This window comes from Macrosteles quadrilineatus, unplaced genomic scaffold (genome assembly GCF_028750875.1).
Source record: "Macrosteles quadrilineatus isolate MER2022 unplaced genomic scaffold, UCM_ALF_1.0 Scaffold_5__1_contigs__length_97177068, whole genome shotgun sequence".
NCBI classification, from domain to species: Eukaryota; Metazoa; Arthropoda; class Insecta; order Hemiptera; family Cicadellidae; genus Macrosteles; species Macrosteles quadrilineatus.
The window spans coordinates 88,421,244-88,443,136 of NW_026542598.1; the positions used below are offsets into that span (position 1 = coordinate 88,421,244).

At 36.0% G+C, this 21,893-nt stretch overlaps 2 protein-coding genes across 2 annotated transcripts; both read left to right on the forward strand.

Annotated features, from left to right (window-relative positions):
* Positions 1-506: 506 nt before the first annotated feature.
* On the forward strand, positions 507-11,282 carry LOC128994186 (actin-related protein 3). Its single transcript, XM_054418558.1, has 9 exons — positions 507-688; positions 3,859-4,039; positions 6,097-6,253; positions 6,603-6,760; positions 7,631-7,779; positions 8,802-8,970; positions 9,551-9,769; positions 10,244-10,327; positions 10,710-11,282. The coding sequence occupies exons 1-9, from the start codon at positions 642-644 to the stop codon at positions 10,803-10,805; spliced, it is 1,260 nt and encodes a 419-aa protein (XP_054274533.1). The 5' UTR covers positions 507-641; the 3' UTR covers positions 10,806-11,282.
* A 4,228-nt stretch (positions 11,283-15,510) lies between these two features.
* On the forward strand, positions 15,511-21,799 carry LOC128995153 (dehydrogenase/reductase SDR family member 12-like). The gene is made up of 8 exons (XM_054420067.1): positions 15,511-15,863; positions 16,797-16,930; positions 17,932-18,027; positions 18,231-18,355; positions 19,123-19,258; positions 20,090-20,309; positions 20,874-20,953; positions 21,227-21,799. The coding sequence occupies exons 1-8, from the start codon at positions 15,725-15,727 to the stop codon at positions 21,293-21,295; spliced, it is 999 nt and encodes a 332-aa protein (XP_054276042.1). The 5' UTR covers positions 15,511-15,724; the 3' UTR covers positions 21,296-21,799.
* The last annotated feature ends 94 nt before the right edge of the window (positions 21,800-21,893 follow it).

A 21,893-nucleotide genomic window follows, 5' to 3' on the forward strand; every position in this document is an offset into this window, starting at 1 on the left:
TAACGTGGAGGGGGTAGAGGTTTGAAGATCGTTACGGTAATGCACTAAGAAATATATTTTGATAAGTACCAAAGGGATACAATTAATTGAGAAACAGTATTTTTAGTAAAATATATTTAACACCATATGTTTAAATTGTCATTGTTTATTTTTGGTCTGGAACTGATTATCTAGTTACTAAACGTTTTACCATAGATAAAGCATACTTTTGTTGGTTAGTTTATGGTCTTACTAATTCCTAGGTCGGATCTTCCCCATTTTTTATCTTGACAGATAAGTGCATGCATTATGAAGCATCACAGTGGAGAGGGAGGGGATAAAAATGAAGAAAAGTGCGTTACAAAATGTGTGGACGACCCCTAAGCAATATAGTTGACTTTAAATAACGCATTTGAATGAAAAACTATAAAATCAAAGCTACAAAGGGTAAAGACAGATAACTTGATTTCAGTAACCCAATGTTGGTCACACTGTTTGACGTAGACGACTGCAAGCAAGGGGCGAGGTTAGGTTTCGGTTTCAGGTTTGGTTTGTCATCTGGCATTTCTCAAACAAAACTCACAAAACTGCAACTCCAACCCAACAAACTTTTGTCAACAGCTACATAATTTTGACATTTTACTTGTTCGGTTCAAATTACAATGAGTGTCGGGAGGTTACCGGCTTGTGTCATAGATGTAGGAACTGGGTGAGTTAATAAGGATTATTATGTGCTTGGTTCGATTTAATCCTAGGTAAAGTCATATTCTCCTAATGTCTTGCTTTTTGTTTGGTTATTTAGGGCGGAGATAACAAAAGACTAATACGAGGTTTCCTATGAATAGTCATATACTTCCAAGAACACACAACTAGGCTATTAGGATGTTATTCTGTAGAAATGGTTAAGGAAGTTCTAGTAGGTGTATGGCTCTGGGGAGTGGGATTTTTTGACAGGGATTTTTTCCTCAAATAGGAGAAATAGGCCTATCCTGTAGGGATTCCCTGTCAGGGAAAGGGAAATCCCTGTAAAAAATGGGTAGACTTCCATATCTGTTGGCACAAACAACTGAATGAAAATATTGATCGATATATTTATTATTCGATGTATCGTTTGGTTAGTTAGGTAAGTTTAACCAAACCAAACGATATATCTAGTGAAACAATCAAGTAATCAATATTTTCATTCGGTTGTTTGTGCCAACAGATACGGAAGTCTACCCCAAAAAATCCCACTCCCCATGGAGTTATTACACCTAGGCCTACCAAAGTGGAAACTTAAGTATCCCATGTTCAAGCTGGCAAGCCCCTTTCAATAAGTTGATGATAGGCCTATGATGGATATTTATTTATTCTAATTCCACTATTTTTTTCTGTATGCTGCTGCTAGGCTTACCGCTGGGCAGCTATTATGCTGCTTTAGTTTCGAGTTGTCCGTAAAAGTGTGTGGTTTAACCCTCCGAGTGTCACGCGTTTTGGCCTTAATGTCAGCCTATTTTTTGCTCATTTGCAAGGTTTTATTAAAACGGATCTGAGAAGCTTAAAAACAATGTTAATTCTACTGTTCTATATACCATTTTGTTTGGAAAATCATGGGCTTCAATATTATATATAAAACATAAGGAACATTGTTTCAAAAAATATTTTTTAGGCCTAGGTAAAAAAAAATATAATTTGGAAAATTTTCAAAAAAAAGAAGTTAGCGCTCAATGAAATTGTATAAATTATAGGCCTATAAATATTTGAAAATAGCCACTTTGTTCTAAATTTTATGAGGATTAAAAATATATAATAATATAAGGAAGTACCGGTAGCTTTGCAAATAAATAAGTTATGGGCAAAAAACAGATTTCAGTACATAGCGTTTAGCTAAGAATGCATAGCCTAACCATAGCTAGGAATCTGGCTGATAATTTACATCAATATCACTACCTACTTCTTCAGGATCATCAATCAGCCCTTCAAAATCACTTAAATCTTCTTATAATGCACCACGTATATCACTACTTTTGAATTTTAACACTAAAACAATGATAAACATAATAAAACACATCAGTCATCGGTCCGAGGTTATCTAACCTGTTTACAGATATGCACGTCAGCTGTCTGCTACAATTACGATCGGCTCAGAGACCATACAGCACTTAGAGACAGACCTTTAGAAAGCTTAGAATCTAACGAAAAGAACGATACCTAACTCGATCCAGTTCAATCCGATTTTGTCAGTCATAGAGCCTTCGCCGTAAACAGTGTTCGTGAGTCGCTGCAGCGACGCATGACACTCGGAGGGTTAAGCCTGCGATTGTATTTTTGTCAGCATGAGATAGACCTGAGTTTTTATTCCTAGAGTCAAGAACTAGGTAGGCTAACTAAAAAAATTGAATTATTTACCCTGCTTTGTAGCCTTTGTTCCTTCAGAATTCAGGGTTTTCTCTAATAGGCTAGGTATTATGTTTCACCATGCAGTGTTGCATCTTCGGGGAGGATTGGTAAATAGGCCTATTCTTTTTGCCCATTTTTAAACTTATAGGCCTATACTATTTACACTGATCTAACTTAAACGTGGCACAACGTTCCTGACCCAGAATTTTTTTGAAGGTGCGTAGGGGCGCAGATGCGCGATGAAGTCTTGTAGAGGTACATAGGCCTACTGCCTTTGTGTTAATTCACAGACCTACTCTAACGTGTTTGCGACTGTGACCTTACACACCTTCGCAAAGATGCTATGTCATGTAGCCTATATAAGAAATGTTGTGCTGCACAGACTTGTATAAATAGTGTTTAAACAGTAGGAAACTTAGCCTATACAATTTAATGTAAAAAGAACATTCTACAGTTCTCTTTGAAGATAACTGTGGCAAAATATATTGGAGTAAAAAAAGAATTCTGCAATGAAAAAAGGCAACAAAACAAGGTAGCCTAAATAACTATATAATGTTTTTTTGAAAACTCAGCAAGGAGTATTATTTTTGCATATAGTTCGTTTTAACGAGTTTTTAGTGACGTCGGTTTAACCGGAAAAACCGTTATCCGGACTGGCCTCGGTCCCGAGGAGTCCGGATAAGAGGGGGTCTACTGTATTAAGTTACTACATAATATGTCGATTTTTCTTAATTTATAACCACAAATTGATCATGTCTATTGGATAACTGCCTAGTTTCAGAAGGGAAAATATTATTTGGAAATGTCAGTATTGTGTAAGTAATACAATAAATCCCTTGAGAACTAGTGATGTGACGAGTCGGGTACTTTCCTGACTCGAGTGACTCGACTTGCCAACTGCCGTGAACTCGAGTTACGAGTCGAGTCAGACTCAACTCGAGACGTTCCGAGTTCGTGTGAGTTCGGCATTCGCCGTACGAGTTCGTTAGTTTTGCGAGTCGGCCGACTCGGTACCGGCCAATAGCGTGTCAGCTTTACGAGTCGACTCGACTCGAGACGTTCCGAGTTCGTGTGAGTTCGGCATTCTCCGTACGAGTTCGTTAGTTTTGCGAGTCGGCCGACTCGGTATCGGCCAATAGCGTTGAATCTATGCAAGTTGACTCGTAAAGCTGTGACGCTATTGGCCGAAAGCGAGTGCGAGTAAACTCGAGTCAACTCGTTACGTCCCGAGTTCGTTAAGGTTCGGCTTTCTCCGTATGAGTTCGGTTTCTTGACTCGGCTTTTGCGAGTCGGACTGGTAACGTTACGAGTTCGTGTAGCTTCGGCAATCTCCGTACGAGTTCGTAAAAGAACTCGAGTTGGAATTGAGTTGACTCGAGTTAACTCGACTCGGGTCTTGACTCGAGTCAACTCGACTCGCCAACTCAACTCGTCACATCACTATTGAGAACGTTGGCCTGGATATGCTTTTCTTGTACAGTACAAATTCCTGGTTTTCAGGTATACCAAACTGGGGTTTGCCAATAATAAAGAACCTCAATTCATCATTCCATCAGCGATTGCTGTTAAAGAAACCGCTAAAGTTGGTGACCAAGCTATCAGGAGGTTGACAAAAGGAGTGGAGGATTTAGACTTTTACATTGGAGATGAAGCATTTGGTGCTACTGGATATGCTGTTAAGGTAGGCCTACACATTTGTTATGATACATTTTTTAAGAGGTACCTAGCTAATTTATTCATTAGGCCGGTGACACACTATCCCGTTTAGCAGGATGCAGTTTTGCGGGATGCGTTTTTGCCGCATTGACATTGCCCTGTCACACTTGTCCCGTTCTACCGCAACATATTTCGAGTGAAGAGCGCGAGCATCACATGCAGTGCACTGTTGATAGCGACAACATTACGATGGTGTCTAAAGTGAAATTTGTCTGTGCTCTTGAAGACACACAAGAAATGTTTTGGTCTGTTGCTAAAACCTTTACATAGGCGTTATTGGGTACACCCTTTTCATTGCGAAAATGATACAGATGGACAGTTTAAGAGTTTATCATGGTATAAGGCAGTATCCTCGCAAGTTTTTTAATTATTGTAGAATGTCCATCACATCTTTTTATGAGCTGCTGCGCGTTTTGAGGCCACATTTAACGAAGATCAGTACACAGTTCAGGAATTCAATCAGTGCTGAAGAAAGATTAACGATAACAATAAGATCAGGACAATAGTTTTCCTAAATTCTTTTAAGATTTTGTTAAATTTGTATTTATTGTAGACTGTCCATTTAAATTTTGTTTGTTGAAGAAGTGCGTTCAAGTCGAAAGAACAGTAAATAAAATACCCCCGTCGTAGCAAAACCTGCAGACTAAGCGAATTTCCAATTACCTGATTGGATTTAAACTAAAATGCCTCTTTAAAAATATTACATTTATTCCCTATTTAAATGGAATAAGTTTAAAGAGTAGTTAGGTTTGCTGCAAAGGGGGGGGGGGGGGTAAAAATTTTTTTGTTGTAAAATCTTAATAGTTTAGTAAGAAATGCATGCATTTTCAAAATTCTATCAAAATATGTCCATAAACAAGCAAACTACAACAGTTGACTTATTCTCCATAAAAATAACATGAGAAATTTTAAATTAACAATTTTTTGGAATTTTCTCCGTAACCATTAGGCGCACAATAACGCTTCAATATGCTTAATTATTTGTTTTTTTAGCTCTACAAAATGGTTTTGAAAGAAAATGTGAAATTGTGTGTTTTTAGGGACAGATTAATTATCAGATTAATAATTAATTGGTAGATTAATTTAAATTGCATAAATGTTGTCCGTGTCGAACATGCTAAACGCGCGGGGCAAAACAGGACAGTGTGACAGCTCTCATTTAACTGCATGTATTTATCTTTTCATCCCGTCGTCCGGTCGTCCTGCTACGCGGCAGCACCTTGCAGTGCATCCCGTCGACGCGCCGCAACCGCATCAATGTGACAGCTCCCACTAAAACCCATGAGTTTGAATCATCCTGCGAAACGTGTCCCGTTTAACAGGACCTGCAAAACGGGATAGTGTGTCACCGGCCTTACACTGAAATTCACTAGCTTGTGAAAATTTATTTTTTCATATATTGTAAATAGCTTTATTTTAAAATTTATATCTTGCCTTAGTTGAAAAAAGTCATATGCTAGCCTACAGACCTATATAGACGGTGGCATTGTCCTGTAATCACCAGCTGCTAGGAGGTCACGAATTGTGGATGTTTATAAGCATGCACTGTGGATGCGATACTCCCTGGTGTGGATTAACATCTGCACTAGCGAGTACTACGACTATGCGCGATACTATCCTGATAATTAGACCAATTCGTTGATACCAAGGCAAAAATGTGGTTTGAATTCCACTATAAACTGTAGGTCCCTTAGTTGCCATTAGCTGTATGGGTTATAAATTAACAGCTGTGTCTAAGGAATATGTCGGCCTTAGTCACCAACAATACTACAAGATCGCACCACTCATCCAAAACTCATCTCATTTCATACTTGGCTTAAAATACCTATGGTCACCATTTCATTGAAAAGTGTTAAAGTAAAATATTATTTTAAGTAATAAACTAAGGATAAGACTATAACTATGTCAGATCATTCGACCGTAATAGATTGTATCGAACGTATGGTTGATGAATATTTTTATTCTCTTTCAAATAATAGGTAGGCCTACCGGTAATTAATGAGAATTTTCATACTTTTTTAGTACCCCGTCAGACACGGGTTGGTTGAAGACTGGGACTTGATGGAAAGATTCTTGAAGCAATGTATTTTCAAATACCTCCGAGCGGAGCCAGAAGATCACTACTTCTTACTCACTGAGCCCCCACTCAACACGCCTGAAAACAGAGAATACACCGCAGGTATTGTAGGAAATTTGTAGGACTTTTAAATTGAACAACTTACCATTGAATGAAACCTCTAAAAATTCATTGTTTCAAAACTAGTAAAGGCCATATTCAAGCCTAAAAAGAGAATCACAAAACTAATCTAGGCTGAACACATTTGTGTTGCTAAATGATTTTAAAAATAAAAGTGTAGGCTACATTTAGAAATTCACTAGTGCCCTAGGGCAAGCACAAATTTAAAAGAGGTGGCTATCTAATGGATCTGGCCTTTTGTAAACTAAAAGCAATATCAAAGTACTTTCAATTGCTGTTACAAGTCTGACATAATACATGTACTTTATGCCTCGCTTCTTCGCTGTTGCAGAGATCATGTTTGAAACGTTCAATGTGCCGGGGTTGTACATCGCTGTGCAGGCTGTACTCGCTCTGGCTGCCTCGTGGATGTCTCGCACCATCGAGGAGCGAACACTGACTGGCATCGTAGTAGACAGTGGCGACGGAGTTACCCACGTAATTCCGGTGGTAAGTAAAAATATCGATTGATATTGAAATGGTCCAATCCCTCTGTATGTAGTAACCCCTTAAAACACGTTTGGCATCTGATTCCTGGGCCCGACTCAGAGTAATCTTCAGGTTGTACATAGACAGGTCACGGAAATCACTGAAGTCACATAAAAATCGCTGATTTTACTAGGAGGTTACAGAAGTCACTGAAAAGTAACAAATTTTCAATTTAGGGTCCCAAAAGGCACGGAAAAAATCGGGCCCAAGTTTCCCAGACCTGTCTTTTGTCTGCAACATGCTGCAAAGTGCGAGCAATGATTCAATACATAATGCAAATTCAGTGAGAGAGAACAAGAACATATTTTGGGAGAAGGCAACAATCTCAAATCTTTATGGCACAAAATATTGTGTCCGACCATCTTACGTTCAAATCACCCTAAAGTATTATTTTCTCTTCAAAAGGTGCGTTTTAACATCGTCTTTCCCCCATAAAGTCACTGAAATTTAGTTTGATAAACTGACACCCTAACATCTTAATTTACACTATTTTTAATGTTCGTCATTAAAAGAGATTGCCGGAGATAATCACAGGATTTGTCCTAATTGTGGAAGATGAATAAGATGTGATCGTGTTTTCTTAATCAAGGGAGCAATACGGCAATTCGCAGCCGTAAAAGTATGTTGTTTGTTTTTTTCCTCCAATTCTACTGGATTTTCGGCTAATACAAATAATCCAAACCTGCCCCAGTCACGATTATTTCAGATTCGCAGGACCCTGATGACCCTTGATTATGAAATTAATGATACAGTTCCTAAACAACGACTAAACTAGGCGTGCAACTTAAAGCTTACACATTATATTTATTCCGATGTCGTGTTTGTTTGCAGGCGGAAGGGTACGTGATTGGCAGCTGTATCAAGCATATCCCCATAGCTGGGCGCAACATCACATCCTTCATACAGTCGCTGCTGAGGGAACGAGAGGTCGGCATTCCTCCCGAGCAGAGTCTGGAGACGGCCAAGGCTATCAAGGAGAGGTAACATCGGGATATGTCAATAGCATAGGGGTAAAAGTATCAATCCGGCGCCAGACATGTGCCATTCGCCAAGCACCGAGCAGCGACTCTCCAAATCACGAGAAGTGTGGAAAGGTGTTTGTCTATTTGGCAAGCAGTAAATATTCATCGTGTTTTCCCGTTCATTGTCGGGTATTTTTGCACACATCAAAGTACATGAATATTTGCTATGTCTGAAAAAAACAAAAAGCGAACAGTTGCTCGGAAAACAACACATGTAGACGTCTACTCTACTGGTTAATCGCCGAACGTAAATTTTTTCGTGCTTGGCGACTGGCGCATGTATGGAGCCGCCTTCAGGGTACCTAGCTGACCAAATTTTCAGAAATTTTGATTTTGCCTCTTAACTATTGGTTGCTTGTATTTGGTTCATATCTTATTAAGACATGTCTTTTCTTCACTCCAAAAAAAATTAAAAAAATGGAAAAAATCATTTCACAATTCACATAATTAACTAACTCTGGTCAGATAATAAGCAATTTGACTAACAAGTTAGTTAAATAAAATAAAATAGTTTTATTAAATTTACATGTACAATTAATGGTTTTCTGCTGTTAAACTAGGCAAATGGCTACTCTATGTTTCAGTGTGATTTATCTGTTCCACATTTCTTTTAACCGTTCTTTTAAAATTTTGGATATTTACCCTATCTTTAAAAATAGTTTTGCTTGGCCACTTTAGATGTATGATTAATGTATCGAGTAAATCAACAAACAATCCAGTGCAGTTCAAGAATAGGTAAACATTTAAACATAAATTGTTAATGGCATCAGTATTAAAAACCCATACTTTATTCTAAAGTTCGCCAAAGTATCAACTGAGCTTAACTCATACATGTTGAATGCTATCCTTCATTTTGGATATAAATTTTGGTGTGCCAATAAACATGAAGTAATTGGAAACCTACTCGAGAATTAAGTGTATGGTTGATAGAATTCATTACTTTAAAATGTTTAGGCTAATTCCTGTATTGTGTTTGTTAGGTATTGTTACATCTGCCCTGATATCGCCAAAGAGTTTGCCAAGTACGATGCAGACCCTTCCAAGTCCATCAAGAACTATAAGGGCGTCAATGCTGTTACCAAGAAACCCTTCAGTGTTGACGTCGGATATGAAAGATTTCTGGGACCGGAGATATTCTTCCACCCTGAGGTAAAGCATCTGTTGTTTGAAATAATTCAAGATGGCCGCTAGCCTCCAAGGACTCTTTATACAAAAACAACTCTGTAATTCATTGGCTTGATATTGAACTTCAAATCAGTTGTTTGACAAAACTAGATAATTCGGCAGTAAAATGGCTATTTAACCTTTTTATTTGTATGAATGAGATCCAGAGGATAAATAGGTTTAAATATAATTCTTACTATTTTTGTATTCCTTGGAGTTTTTGTGATTTTTATTCGACTACCTAATGGGAAAGCATATGAAAAGTTCCCCTCCAAATCGCAAGTATAAAGGACCTGACTCTCGGTTTTACTCAAGATAAAACAACATGTAATCCTGTCTACATAACTCTCCCCCATTTGTTTTGATTCGTACATTCTTATTTTATTATAAACTTATAGATTAATTTGTTGACTATTTTACAACTTTTATTTTATTTTGGTATTTTTTGTTCAGTCCATGTCTATATATTTTTAAACATTTTATTTTTGTAGAAGTTGATTCTTTTTGGTTCTTATAAAGAATATTTGTGTTTTGTGTGATTATTAATCGTCACATTTCCCAACAGTTCTCCAACCCAGACTTCACCCTTCCGATATCCGACATCGTAGACAACGTCATCCAGAACTGTCCGATAGATGTGCGTCGTCCTCTGTACAACAACATCGTGTTGTCCGGAGGGTCGACCATGTTCCGAGACTTTGGTCGGAGGTTGCAGCGAGACATCAAGAGAGTCGTGGACGCTCGGCTACGAGACTCAGAGGCGTTGTCTGGAGGTCACATAAAGGTGCTTAACTCACACTTTGTTCTACCATTTAAAACAATAAACTTAAAATCATCGTGTACTTCAACAATTTGTACCATTTTCTACCAAAAACGAATCATTGCGCACCCCAATAAGTTGGTTTATTGATTGACCCTAAAGATTTCGAGCATCTGATGAATGCCTGTAGTCTGCCAATCAATTCCTTCTCGGCAACGTACTATACATTGCCAAGAGTTGTCCTTCTTACTACAGAGAGTTGTTCACGTCAAAGAGCAGGTGATCGGCTGTTTCCTCTGACCTACCCAATTCCGACAGACTGGTTCGGCTGGTTAATTCTTCCATTAATGATTAAGCTCTGTAAAGTTTTGCTCCTGGAAAGCCAACTATTTAGATCTTCAATTACAATTACGCCTTTTGCTTGTAGGTTAGTTAACTAAATACACTATTACACTATTAACTAAATATAATTATTAACTAACGCAAACTTGATTTCAGCCTAAGAAGATCGATGTACAAGTTATCTCCCATCATATGCAGAGATACGCAGTCTGGTTTGGAGGCAGTATGCTAGCTTCTACGGTGAGTCCAAGCACAGAGAAGTACAGAACAGAGGATACACTCTATGGTACACTTTAGTGGTGTCTAGCACTAGTGCTGGTGTCTAGGACAAAGTCCAACACCCTTTGCCCTTATCTACTACAATGCTTACAGTGGAGGAAGACCCGGTGTGTTTCCGCACAGTGCTTGCCGTTCAGGCTCTTTCTTGCTCGTCTCAAGTATATTCCCGGCTCAACATACCAGGCTTTTGAGCTTTATGTAATGCCGAAAACATAATTTATTATAGTTGTTTCCGTCATACCTTGTTTTTAATTCTTGAAACTAAATTTATATACTTTCAGCCCAGACTTTCATTCAATGTTATCCTCTTTAGAATTTACCTGATGTGATTTTCATGTTACAGCCTGAGTTTTACAATGTGTGCCACACAAAGAAGAATTACGACGAGTACGGCCCGAGCATATGTCGCTACAACCCTGTGTTCGGCACCATGACATAATTGCCAAGTTACCTTTGAGGTCGTCTTTTAATCGTAATAATTATTTTAGTGGTACCACAATGTTTTTTCTATATTCTCAAGGACGGTTGTTTCTGATTATTTTTGTTATGCAGTGTTCATTTTATCTTTATGCATGAATCAGCTATTATCAATCTAGCAAAATGACATAACCATTTTATTGTATTAGATTAATTTAGTCAAGAACTTAAAACATCAAATCTAAACCACAACAACTTTTATTTTTAAGGAAAGATTCGTCAATGGTTTCAAAAGCTTTAAAATGAATTTCCCTGTTAAAATTATGGCTTAAGACAATGAAAACATTGTGGTATCATGTAATATATGGACTTATATTCTTTATGTGTAAATATATTGTTTTCTTTATTTTCTATTAGAGATTCATCCTTATTTTATGTTTGAGCATTTATACAATATATTAAAAACAATATGCATTATCAATAAGTATTAAAAATACATTAAATGTTTTTCTATTAAAAAGTATTTTAGTCTCGTTATTTCATTTCCATCCTTATTTTTTAAATAGCGATTTAACTTGATGCTGTGAAAACCTTGTATGCTTATGAATAGTGAATCCAGAGTAAAATCACACTGTTTGTTTTGGAGTGGGTTTTAGCAAATTTCCCATACAGGGAATAAGCTATTACCATAGGTATCATGGTAAGTGGTAAGACCTAGATCCGGGAGTTTGCAAACCAGCATGATCGGACTAAAGTAAGTAACTGGGTTATATGGGGGAGTTTCTCATTTTGTACCCCTAAAACATAACATTTTGCATTTCCAAACTATTAGTAGAGATTAAAAATAACAAATAATTTAGTATATCAAAGTGTCGTATGCCTAATTGTTACGGAGAAAGTTGAAAAAAATTGTAAATTGAAAATTTTCATGTTATTCTTATGGGGAATAAATTTAAACCAAGTAGTGTAGTTTGCTTGTTTGGGATTTAACTTTTTTTTTATTTGGCAAATTTGTTTATTTTATACAAAGCTATTAACCTGTTAATTTTCAACAATAACACACTATTACCAACCTTCCCTGTAACGATAATCCTAAGTACCATACTCATTTAAATTAATATTATCTAAAAAGTAGACTAACCTGACAATTTTAAGGGAATATTTTGGTGAAAATCCAACCGGGTAATCGGAAACTCACTTAGTCTGCAGGTTTGCTGCGGCAGGGGTATTTTCATAGAGATTGTTTAGTGGGTTTTACAAAATATACATCAATATTGTCATGATAAACATCCTAAGCATGCAAGTTATCAGTGACAATACGTATATTAATTGCAGGCTGTGGTGATGGTCCCTGTTAATGAAAGATTCCTCTTGGGGGTTGGTACCGTTGTCACGTCCGAATGAGGGATATTTATTGTTATAACACCAGGCCTGCCTGTCAATGTCAGAATCAACTTTACCTCTGAATTTTGTTTCAAGTAGCTATTTTGGATAACAGCTGATATCAAAGAAAATAACTGTTTCTCAAGCTATAATTTAGAGCAAAAGAAAAACAATCAGCTGATTTTCCCTTGCTCTAAATTTACTTTTCCTTGCTCTCAATCAGTTCTTCATTTGCCCACTACAGGTTATAGTTTTTGTTTAGAATTTATTTATATTGTTGAACTCCGCTGTTTTTACTGTTCAACAATATAAATGTTAACATAAATATTCATAAACTACTTTTCTAACTGTGTTTTAGCTTATAGTGCAATGAACATAACGTTTAACTTGAGATTAAAGTTTGTACTTGTTATGTAGGTTTCCTATAGTATTTTTGCTTTTATTTTCATATTTAAACTAGCTGGCCCGACAGACGTCCTGTCCTAATGTGGTATGATGTCAAATGCTTGTTCATTTTAAGATGAGCTCGTTAGCATCACTCAAATCACTTCCCGGTTGAAACTTGAAAATGCATCAAAAATTCCACTTTCGGTTTTAGTAATGAATTAATTATTTACTATATTGTCTTATTTTAAAAGATTACTAAACAAATCTTTGAACCAGACAGGTTAGCAATAATTACTGCCTTAGCTTTTTAGTTTTAGGTTTACCTTGTAATATGTTGTTAAATGCCCAAGTAGCACACATCGTTGGCCCAACGTTGGGAAATGGTCGGCACGGTTGGGAAATGGTTGGCAGAAATGTTAACGATTTGCCAACGTTGGCCCAACGGAAACTGGTATTTGTTGGCCCTACAAAGGAAAGAATCGTTGGGCCTTCGTTGGGCATTCGTTGGGTTTAAGTATAAAACATTCTAAAACGAATTTTAACAAATTGATTTATTTAAAAGTACATAAATGTTATGGCAGCAGAATATAAGACAAATATTGTAAAAATTTGGATCAATAATGAATGAAGTCAGATGATGTTGTGATACTAGATACAGTGGGGAACACCTGCTTAACATATAATAATTATTACTAGTGGTCGTCCTGTGGTCGAAACTCGACCAAAAATAATTAATGTACAGACTTCTCTATTTTCTCCCCACACTGTAAATAAAACATGTGATTGGAATTTCTTCCATTTGTTTTGATTTTCTGTTTACATTTTGTTGTTATTTCGTCACCATCATGGCAACCCATATGGTCCATGTTAATTTTTTGAAGTTTTCAAATTAATTTTTTGTTCTTATTTGTTAGCCTATTTTAATTTTTAAAAGCATTCTGCACATCTACAGGAAAATATCTTTCCAACAGTATGCGTAGATTTTCCCTGCGATGCACACGAGCTGAGAAAAAAGGTTTTAAAGAAACATGCTTGCCTATTAATATATAGATAGATAATTATTTTTTTTATATTCTTTAACTTATTTAAGCAAGTTTTTAATAGTTATAGAGATAAGATTAATTCATTATATAACAATCAATCATAACAGTAGCCTACTAATCTAATGGTAATTAAATAATCTATATTCAAATACTAGTATCCTCTCCAACTACCAGAAAAACAATTCAACTACTTGAGGCCTAAACAGATTAACAGAATTATATTATACTGTAGCATCAAAAATATTTAATTAATTGTGACCATTGCACCTGTCGGCTACTCTTTTACCACTTGAAAACACTCTTAATCAACAAGTACAGTTAGCTCAGAGGTAAGGCGTGAATCTCACATGTCGAAAGTACCGGGTTCGAGACCCGACCCGGCCAAAAAATTTTATTTCGTTTTATTTTCAAAATAAGTTTTTATGAAATATTTAATCAATTTACTCAACTCATAATTATGCTTTGCATACAAAATCTTTATTATTTTGTGTTTTTTATGTTTATGCCCAATGGGATGGTTGGCCCTTCCGCAAAAATTGGTTGGTTGGCCAACCGTAAGACTGAGTGCCAAAACATACCGTTGGCCAACGATCGACAGAAACGTTGGGCCAACGATTTGCCAACGATTTTTGCTACTTGGGTGGTGTTATGCTAATTTAAACTCAAAAAATGAAACTGAAAGAGTGTTTTCACTCTAAAAATCATTCTTTTGCATAATGATAATATTTTTGTATGTGTTTTGAGTGGACAAGCGTGATTTTGATTTGTTTACATATTTATCTAAACCTACTCACATTAAAGAGAATATACATTTTTTTATATTTATTTTATCGATTAAAACTGTGTGTTAATAATAAATCTTCAATTAAACTGATATGACTATAATATCTTGTTAAAATGTCATTTTGGAACCATTTATTTTATTCTGTTTGTTTTTAAAGTATAAATTATAAATAAAATTTACTTTTTAGAAGTTACAATATTGTCCAACATTTTTAAAGATCCTGCTCCATTGTAAGATACAAAAGAGCACCCATATTTAACCTGGCAATTTCCCATCTTTAGTAGAGGGTTATTATTGTTGTTTAATAATTCCAGCCTACTTCCCCTTTCCCTCCTTCACACCCTTTACAGGGAGGTCGATATAAGGGAAAAATACCCTACCAAATGAAATAAAATGTATATAATAATTTAAACATCGGATACTTCGAAAACTTCTATTGAATAACATTTATGGGTAAATTTGTTGGTTATTGATTGATTGACTTTTTAATCAGAATCAAAATCTTCCTGCCCCCTGATTAATCTTGTTCTAATGCATCAGTTGTCTAATATGATTTATATTCCAATTGAAAAATGTTAACTCATAAAATTTGGGATTGTTAAAAGTCTTCAATACAATATATCACAAAGTTGAAATTATTGAAAGCAGTTGTTGCATTAACTGGACAGCGGACAAGCTACATTTCATCTTCATCTTGTCCTGAATGGATAAATGGATAAAACAACCTATTACATATGCACCATTGGTATGTGATGTAATTTTTTTTAAATATAATTCCAAATTGATCTTTAACCTAAGTTTGTTTTTCAGTACGATCAAAAACGAAATAATTATAATGTCATACATAAAAATATTTTTTCTTTAAAAAATTCTCATAGAACCCAACCATACTCTAGAAAAACGTCACGTATGTGTCAGAATGCTGATACCGTTTATTTTTCAGATTATGTAGGCCTAGTAGTTTTAAGTTTATAGGTACAGTAGTTTCATAAAGTTTCGTGATAACAGGTGAATGATAATAAAGTAGAGAAATTTTGTTTCCAGCCTCTCTAGTTAGCTGGCAACACTGAAGACAAAACCAAACATCGTCTGCTCGCTGTCAATGTAATCTGGGGGCCAGGCAGCGCCGCTTTGGCGTCCGGTGCAACTTGTTGATTACGATATGAAGCTAAAATTGGATTTCTATTTTATTTGGAATATAGCTGTTGTATTTTTTATCATAGTGATGTTTGTGATGATATTCTTTTATCTGTAACACTGTATACTTTAGCGATGGTCGTCTTTCAGTGTTCCACAAGGGCCTACTACTTTTCCTAACCTAACATGTTATAGGTTAATTTGAAAATGGCTTTTTACAGAAAAGCTATTTGGTTTTATAGAGGTTGGCAGGAATACACAAATGATGGTTTTGTAGAAGCAGAAAAGAAGTTCAATCCGGAGGATTTGGATGTAAATTTAAAAGGAAAATCTTATATTATAACAGGTAAGTTAGGACTAGTCTATTTGTCTAATTGAGAGAATGCCCATGGCCTAAACCATGTTGATAAGTAATACCCTACATGAAATAGGTAATAATGCAACTGAAATGTATTCCGATCTTATAGTGATGTGTTTTCACCATGCATCAAAGTAACGGGTACAGTTTCTTAACTGGGCTATGCTAATATCGATTGAAACTATCGATTCGATTAGTAAACCTTCATGCAAATTTTTCACCATCAGCAAGTTTGGTTGGTTAGGTTAGGTTATGATAGTTTAATTTTATAATAGATATATTTAAAAATATTGATTATTAATCAATATTTTCAATTCGATAATTTCAATCGACATTAGCATAGGCTAGCCCAGTTAAGAATTGTACCCAAAGTTAACTGAGTTGTCAGAGGTTGCTACAAAAATCAATAAGTTAATTTTTGTCCTTCCTCTCTATAGCATAGGCCTAATTAAATTATTTATTTACTTGGGCAATGATTCTTAAACGCCACATTCACCTAAAACGTTCTGTAATCCCCTAGGCTAAAGTTGGCTGTATCAAATAATTTTCTGCTTAGTTATTCATGTAACTTCTGTTGTAAAATTAACTTAGCCTACCAATTAACTTAATTGTATCTGTTTAAATGCAAATGTTATTCCATACATGAACAGCTTTTAAGAACCACCATTCCTAATCTTACGTCTGTAGCCTTGTCATGATGGCATTTGGATTTTTCAGCTAATTCGCTAATCCATAATGTTCAGGATATTCACAGTGCTGGATCACTACTGCTGTCTAGAAAGCTGTAGTTTGTGAAAATATCTATGAGTCAAATGGGCTATTTTATTGGTATCAGGTCATTTTTGTGAGTCATAGGCCTAGTACCAGTATTTACCGTTAGTTGTATTAGGCTTAAGTATTTAAATAGATAACTGTCCACAGGTGCTACTAGTGGAATAGGAAAGTGTTTGACCGAGGAGATTGCCAAGAGAGGTGGGACTGTTCACATGGTCTGTCGCAACATGCAAGTGGCCGAAGTCATACGCTATACTTTGATTGATGAGACAAAGAACGAGGTTTGTCAGAGTTGGAATTACGCTTGTCTTGTACTAGCATAATTGAAACACATTGCCTTGATGTTAAAATTACGAGTGGCACATTGATATCAAATATCCTTTAAGCTATTTGCTGTAAAAGACAGTAACATGCATGGCTTGAATCTGTGTATTTAGCTCAAATTTCCTTCCCATCCATTTACGTATGGTTGGATAAGATTAATCTAATCTTCAGATCTGCCCATCATCACTGTCTATAACCAGACAGACTGAGAAGAATGCATTTTGCGGATTGATGGGTGAAATTGCTCTGTTCTCAAAATAAATTTTAGTTTTTCCCTCAATTGTCCACTCAACTGAGAATAACTGACTCAAGTAGTTGTCTATGTGGAGGCAATTAAAATTTTTCATAATCCACCACTTCGTCTACCGCCCTGCACCAGTGCGGCACAAGTGCCTTCTTAGGCCTGTCTGACTGCAGACTACTTTAAATTCATCCAGTTAATTTATTTTTACTTTAGGGTCTTTTTAAGGGTCTTTTTTAAAATATGAAACTCTGTATATTATACTAGATAGCCTATACATGCCAGATTGATTGATTAGTGATGTTTTAAGGAGGTGAGTTGACTCGAACAGACTACATTGTAAATAAAATAAGAATCCTTCATACTCAATTTCACATTCATTGTGAGATACGGATCTTGTATGTGAAATGGTCATCATCATCTTTATTGCCATAATGAGGGTATAGTATTACAGTAAAGGACTTTCAATAACGGAGGATTTTACAGATTTTGATTTTTTTTTTTTACTAGGAGTACTATCGCGGAGGCTGTCATTTGAAACACATGGCTTTTGATCCGCTGTAAGCCTACGCCTGAACACGAAATTGAATATAGCAAAATAGAAATTCTGGTGGTATTTACAGGATATCTTTGCTAGAGTTGTAGAGTTTGTCAAATACTGCGAATGTAGAAGAATGGGTTTTCTATGTATTCTCAAATTAAACTAAAACTTTTCAGGAAATTTACCTTCATGTTGTCGACATGGCGTATCCAAGAAGCGTTTTTCAGTTCACACAAGAATTCCGAGAACAACATTCTAGTCTTGATGCTATCGTAAGTAAAACATTCACTGATAAAATAATTTTAGTTAGTCTAAGTTTGGCTAGTCGATGACGTTGAATTGTTATTTAACGTTGGCTTACGGTAATATTATTTCAGTACCATAATAATTAGCCTTCTTTCTTTTACTGAGATAGCAATGCACACCTACTTATCTTTATTCTTGTATTTAGTAGTAAAGTGAATTTTATTTCCAGATACACAACGCTGGTAGCATGGTCTACACCTGTCACGTTGACCCAGATGGCATAGAGAAGAATTTTGCCGTAAATGTATTATCACCTCACATCATCTCGCGTCAACTCGTCCCTTTACTACACAAGTGAGTCTGACGCTCTTTTATTGAATTATCTTCTTAGCAGTAGTAGGCTATAAGTATTTCTTATGACGTAACGTCTAGGCCTAAACATTGAAATTGACCAACCTTATGTCTGCCGAGATTCTGGTCACCTATTTAACTATTGACGCCATTTCAATCTTTAAGATTGTAAATAAAGGTCTTTCTCTCTCTGTCTCTGTGTTTATTTAATTACGTCTTAAACTACTTCCAAATATGTTACAGCCCCTTAGAGCTCCAAAGCTTTTATGTAGGGGTTTTGAAAGTACAGTCAGTTGGGCGAGTAAAAATAAGGCAAAGAGATGAACAGTAGTAAAACATTGTAGTGCCCATGCAAGGACAAAAGGCAAAACAGCTGTCGATTTGCTGTTGATGAGGACAAGTATCTACTAGTATCGGCTGTCTGAAATACATTGTTAGTAAAATGTCTGTAACATACTTTTGTAAACATGCGTGGTGGTTCGCCACTTGCGCAACAAACTACAAATACACTCATAGGCAACAAAAACTCCGATGTTTTACATTTTGATTTAGATAAAGTTGTATAATTTTACTCTGCAACATATCCAGAAAGAAAATAAAAGTAAGTGATTCAATTAAGTTTTGCTTCTATAATCAAATACCTATGAGGGTTTCTACAGAAAGCTTAAAGAACTACATTATTCTCTTCAAAACACAATCAAGCCAACTGATTCTGCATAACTTTCATTTGAATGTTTTCAAGTTCTCGATTTCCATTGTTGTGTTTTCAGGAGTGAGCGTGGAAGAGTAATATTCATATCCTCCGGCTGTATGTTGGTGCAGAAGTTGGATCCCACCGACATACAGTGTCAAAGCCTCAAACACTTTGATGGGATGCACGTCTACTCCAACAATAAACGACAACAGGTTGTTGCTTATTCTTTAGTTACATAAGTTTTTAGAATTTTCTAATATTTCTTGAAAATTATATTTAAACTTGTAGACCTACTGTATTCAATCAATCAAGATAAAATTATTATTATTACCAATTAATTTGGCGAAGCAACAAAGTCAATAAAGACTCTGAATGAAGAATGATTTTAAAATGAAGTCAGATGCCTTTTGTACCTGTGTTACTAATTAAAACCAGCTTTTTCTCTAGCCAGTATCATTAATTCAAACTCAGGTTTTTTTAACAGCTGGGCACAGTTCCAATGAATCCATAAGCTACTGACTTTTCCCAGGAACATTATTTTTAAGCCTACTAATATTTTTAAGATCTTGCTAGTTCTCCCAAAATTGTTTATTAATAGTGATTTATTAATGTGTATTTTCGTCCCAGCTCAAAAATGTGGAAGCTAAAACCATGGTTTCGATGCCGATTGTGTTATGGTCACAAAGGACATGTTGAGAATTAAAGCATTGTTGTCACAGTCGGTCGCTTCTTGGACGTCGTCAAACTCACATTAACACAAACACATTAGGACATGTACATATTTATACAACTTTTTTGAGCTGGGACGAAAATAAAAGGTAAAAAAACCACTATTAATATGTCTTACCAGCTCAGGGGCAAACCACAACAATGAGCAAAATTGTTTACTATCAAAGACAATAATTTTAATATTTTAAAGTAGGTCTACAATCTACATGCAGAAATGATTCAAAACTATTCAAGAAATGGAAATGGTTGTCATGTTTGAAGTTACAAAACTTGTCTCATAATTAATTGTTCTTACGTAGTGATTTTTCCAACAGGTGGTGCTAGCAGAGATCTACTCTCGAGAGTACCCTCAGTTGTTCTGCGCAGCGATGCACCCTGGCTGGACGGATACGAAAGGAGTACAGACCACGATGCCGGAGTTCTACGAGCGGATGAAGGAACGACTCAGGTCGCCGCGTCAAGGAGCGGATACTGCTTTGTGGCTAGCCATCTCCCCCGCTCCGCTGCGGAACACTAGTGGCCTGTTCTATCAAGGTTTAAATCAACCCTTCTGTCTCTATAGTCCTCGCCACCCTAAGTTGAGGCAGCCAAAGGCCATACTAGATATACGCCGTGCGGGCTGCCTCAACTTAGGGTGGCGAAGACTATAGGGATGTTTTTATGTTGCGGAAAATGTTTTATTGATAGTTACTGTCCAGCCAACCTGGAAACCAGGAAAAGTGAAAATTGTACGTGACCCACCTTCATATTCTAGAACGCTAGATTCTAGCCCAGAACCCTTTTACACTTTACATCTTGTTAGGCCTAGAGGATTGAAGCACTCAGGTGTAATCCATTAGATATGTGGGGTTTGAACCCTAAACGTCAGGGACCAATGCGTCACACTCTACCACTAGCTATCACTAGACCAGCTCCCCTCCTCCCCAACTTAAAATGAGTGATTATAAAGGGATCATAAAGTGATCATGAGTGATAATAATCAATTTTGCAGCTTTTTGTTATACAAATTCCAATAACTTCTTACACAGTGTGTTTTTACGTTAATGTATTCGTGTATGTTGGTGAAGGAGATATTGTTGACAAGACTGTATTTTTCAGATCGATCAGCTATCCCGACACACATGCCTTTCTCATTTACCAAACCTACCTTGCAAGAGGAAGACTCCTTTATTAAACAGGTGAGGCTGATGATTACAATATAAAACACAAAATACCCATACTATTTTGTATACTTTGTATACTATTTTGTATACAACAAATCCTTCTCATACAAGTATTTTCGTGAGGGAAATTCAACAAAACCATTGAAAACTGTAAAAACAATTAATTTGTAAAACACTGATCCTGCTATGATGTAGGCCTACTCGGTAGAAAATACATAACTTTAGATTGTGTAGATTGTGTATTGTTAACAGTTCCTAAGAAAGGATGTAACAAAGACATTTTTGTAGGTGGACCATTTGATGGAGAGGATCGGAAGATCAAGACAAGTAAAGCAGTCTTCGTCCAACTCAGGATAGCTGCGGAACTTCAGCCTTTCAGTTACCAGTGCGGCTACATCCATTTATTTGGTTTGTTAAAGTTTATAGACCATTGAAAAGCTTGCATTAAAATGCTTAAGCTTTAAAAACTAAGTTTTCTTATTAGCGTTCCAATTGTGTTATTCTTGTTGCATCCACGCCAGTGTTAATTTGTAAAAATGAACATAAAACATTTTAGGAAAGTGGTCCAAAACGTCAAACTTTTGTTGATATATCTGGGATTTTATCTGTCACTGTTGCACCAAAATGATTACCTTTAGGCTAGCGTTAACACACATGTAAAATTATATACTCCTCAATTCTGTTACCATTTCTACTTCTAGGTTTTTGTCTCAAAGAACGTCTTGTTTAAGTAATTCATCATAGGGATTCACCAGACAGTGTTATTGAGTTTTTATATGTGTTAAGCTAAAGAAAATTTTTACGTTTGAATCTAGTGTATACACCAGGATCTAGGGGCACTACTGTTGCTGTGATTTTATTATTAATATTACTACAGTAATAGCTTATTCCCTATACGGGAAATTTGCTAAATCTATATCAATTATTGATTGATTGATATAATTGATTTGGCCAA

Excerpts from the sequence above, each read along its gene's own strand:
- LOC128995153 (XM_054420067.1), top strand. The coding sequence starts at position 15,725 with ATGGCTTTTTACAGAAAAGCTATTTGGTTTTATAGAGGTTGGCAGGAA. Across the intron at positions 16,931-17,931 it reads TTGATGAGACAAAGAACGAG|GAAATTTACCTTCATGTTGT; the intron begins GTTTGTCAGAGT and ends AAAACTTTTCAG. Across the intron at positions 20,310-20,873 it reads TAGTGGCCTGTTCTATCAAG|ATCGATCAGCTATCCCGACA; the intron begins GTTTAAATCAAC and ends TGTATTTTTCAG.
- LOC128994186 (XM_054418558.1), top strand. The coding sequence starts at position 642 with ATGAGTGTCGGGAGGTTACCGGCTTGTGTCATAGATGTAGGAACTGG. Across the intron at positions 6,254-6,602 it reads AAACAGAGAATACACCGCAG|AGATCATGTTTGAAACGTTC; the intron begins GTATTGTAGGAA and ends TCGCTGTTGCAG. Across the intron at positions 7,780-8,801 it reads GCCAAGGCTATCAAGGAGAG|GTATTGTTACATCTGCCCTG; the intron begins GTAACATCGGGA and ends TGTGTTTGTTAG.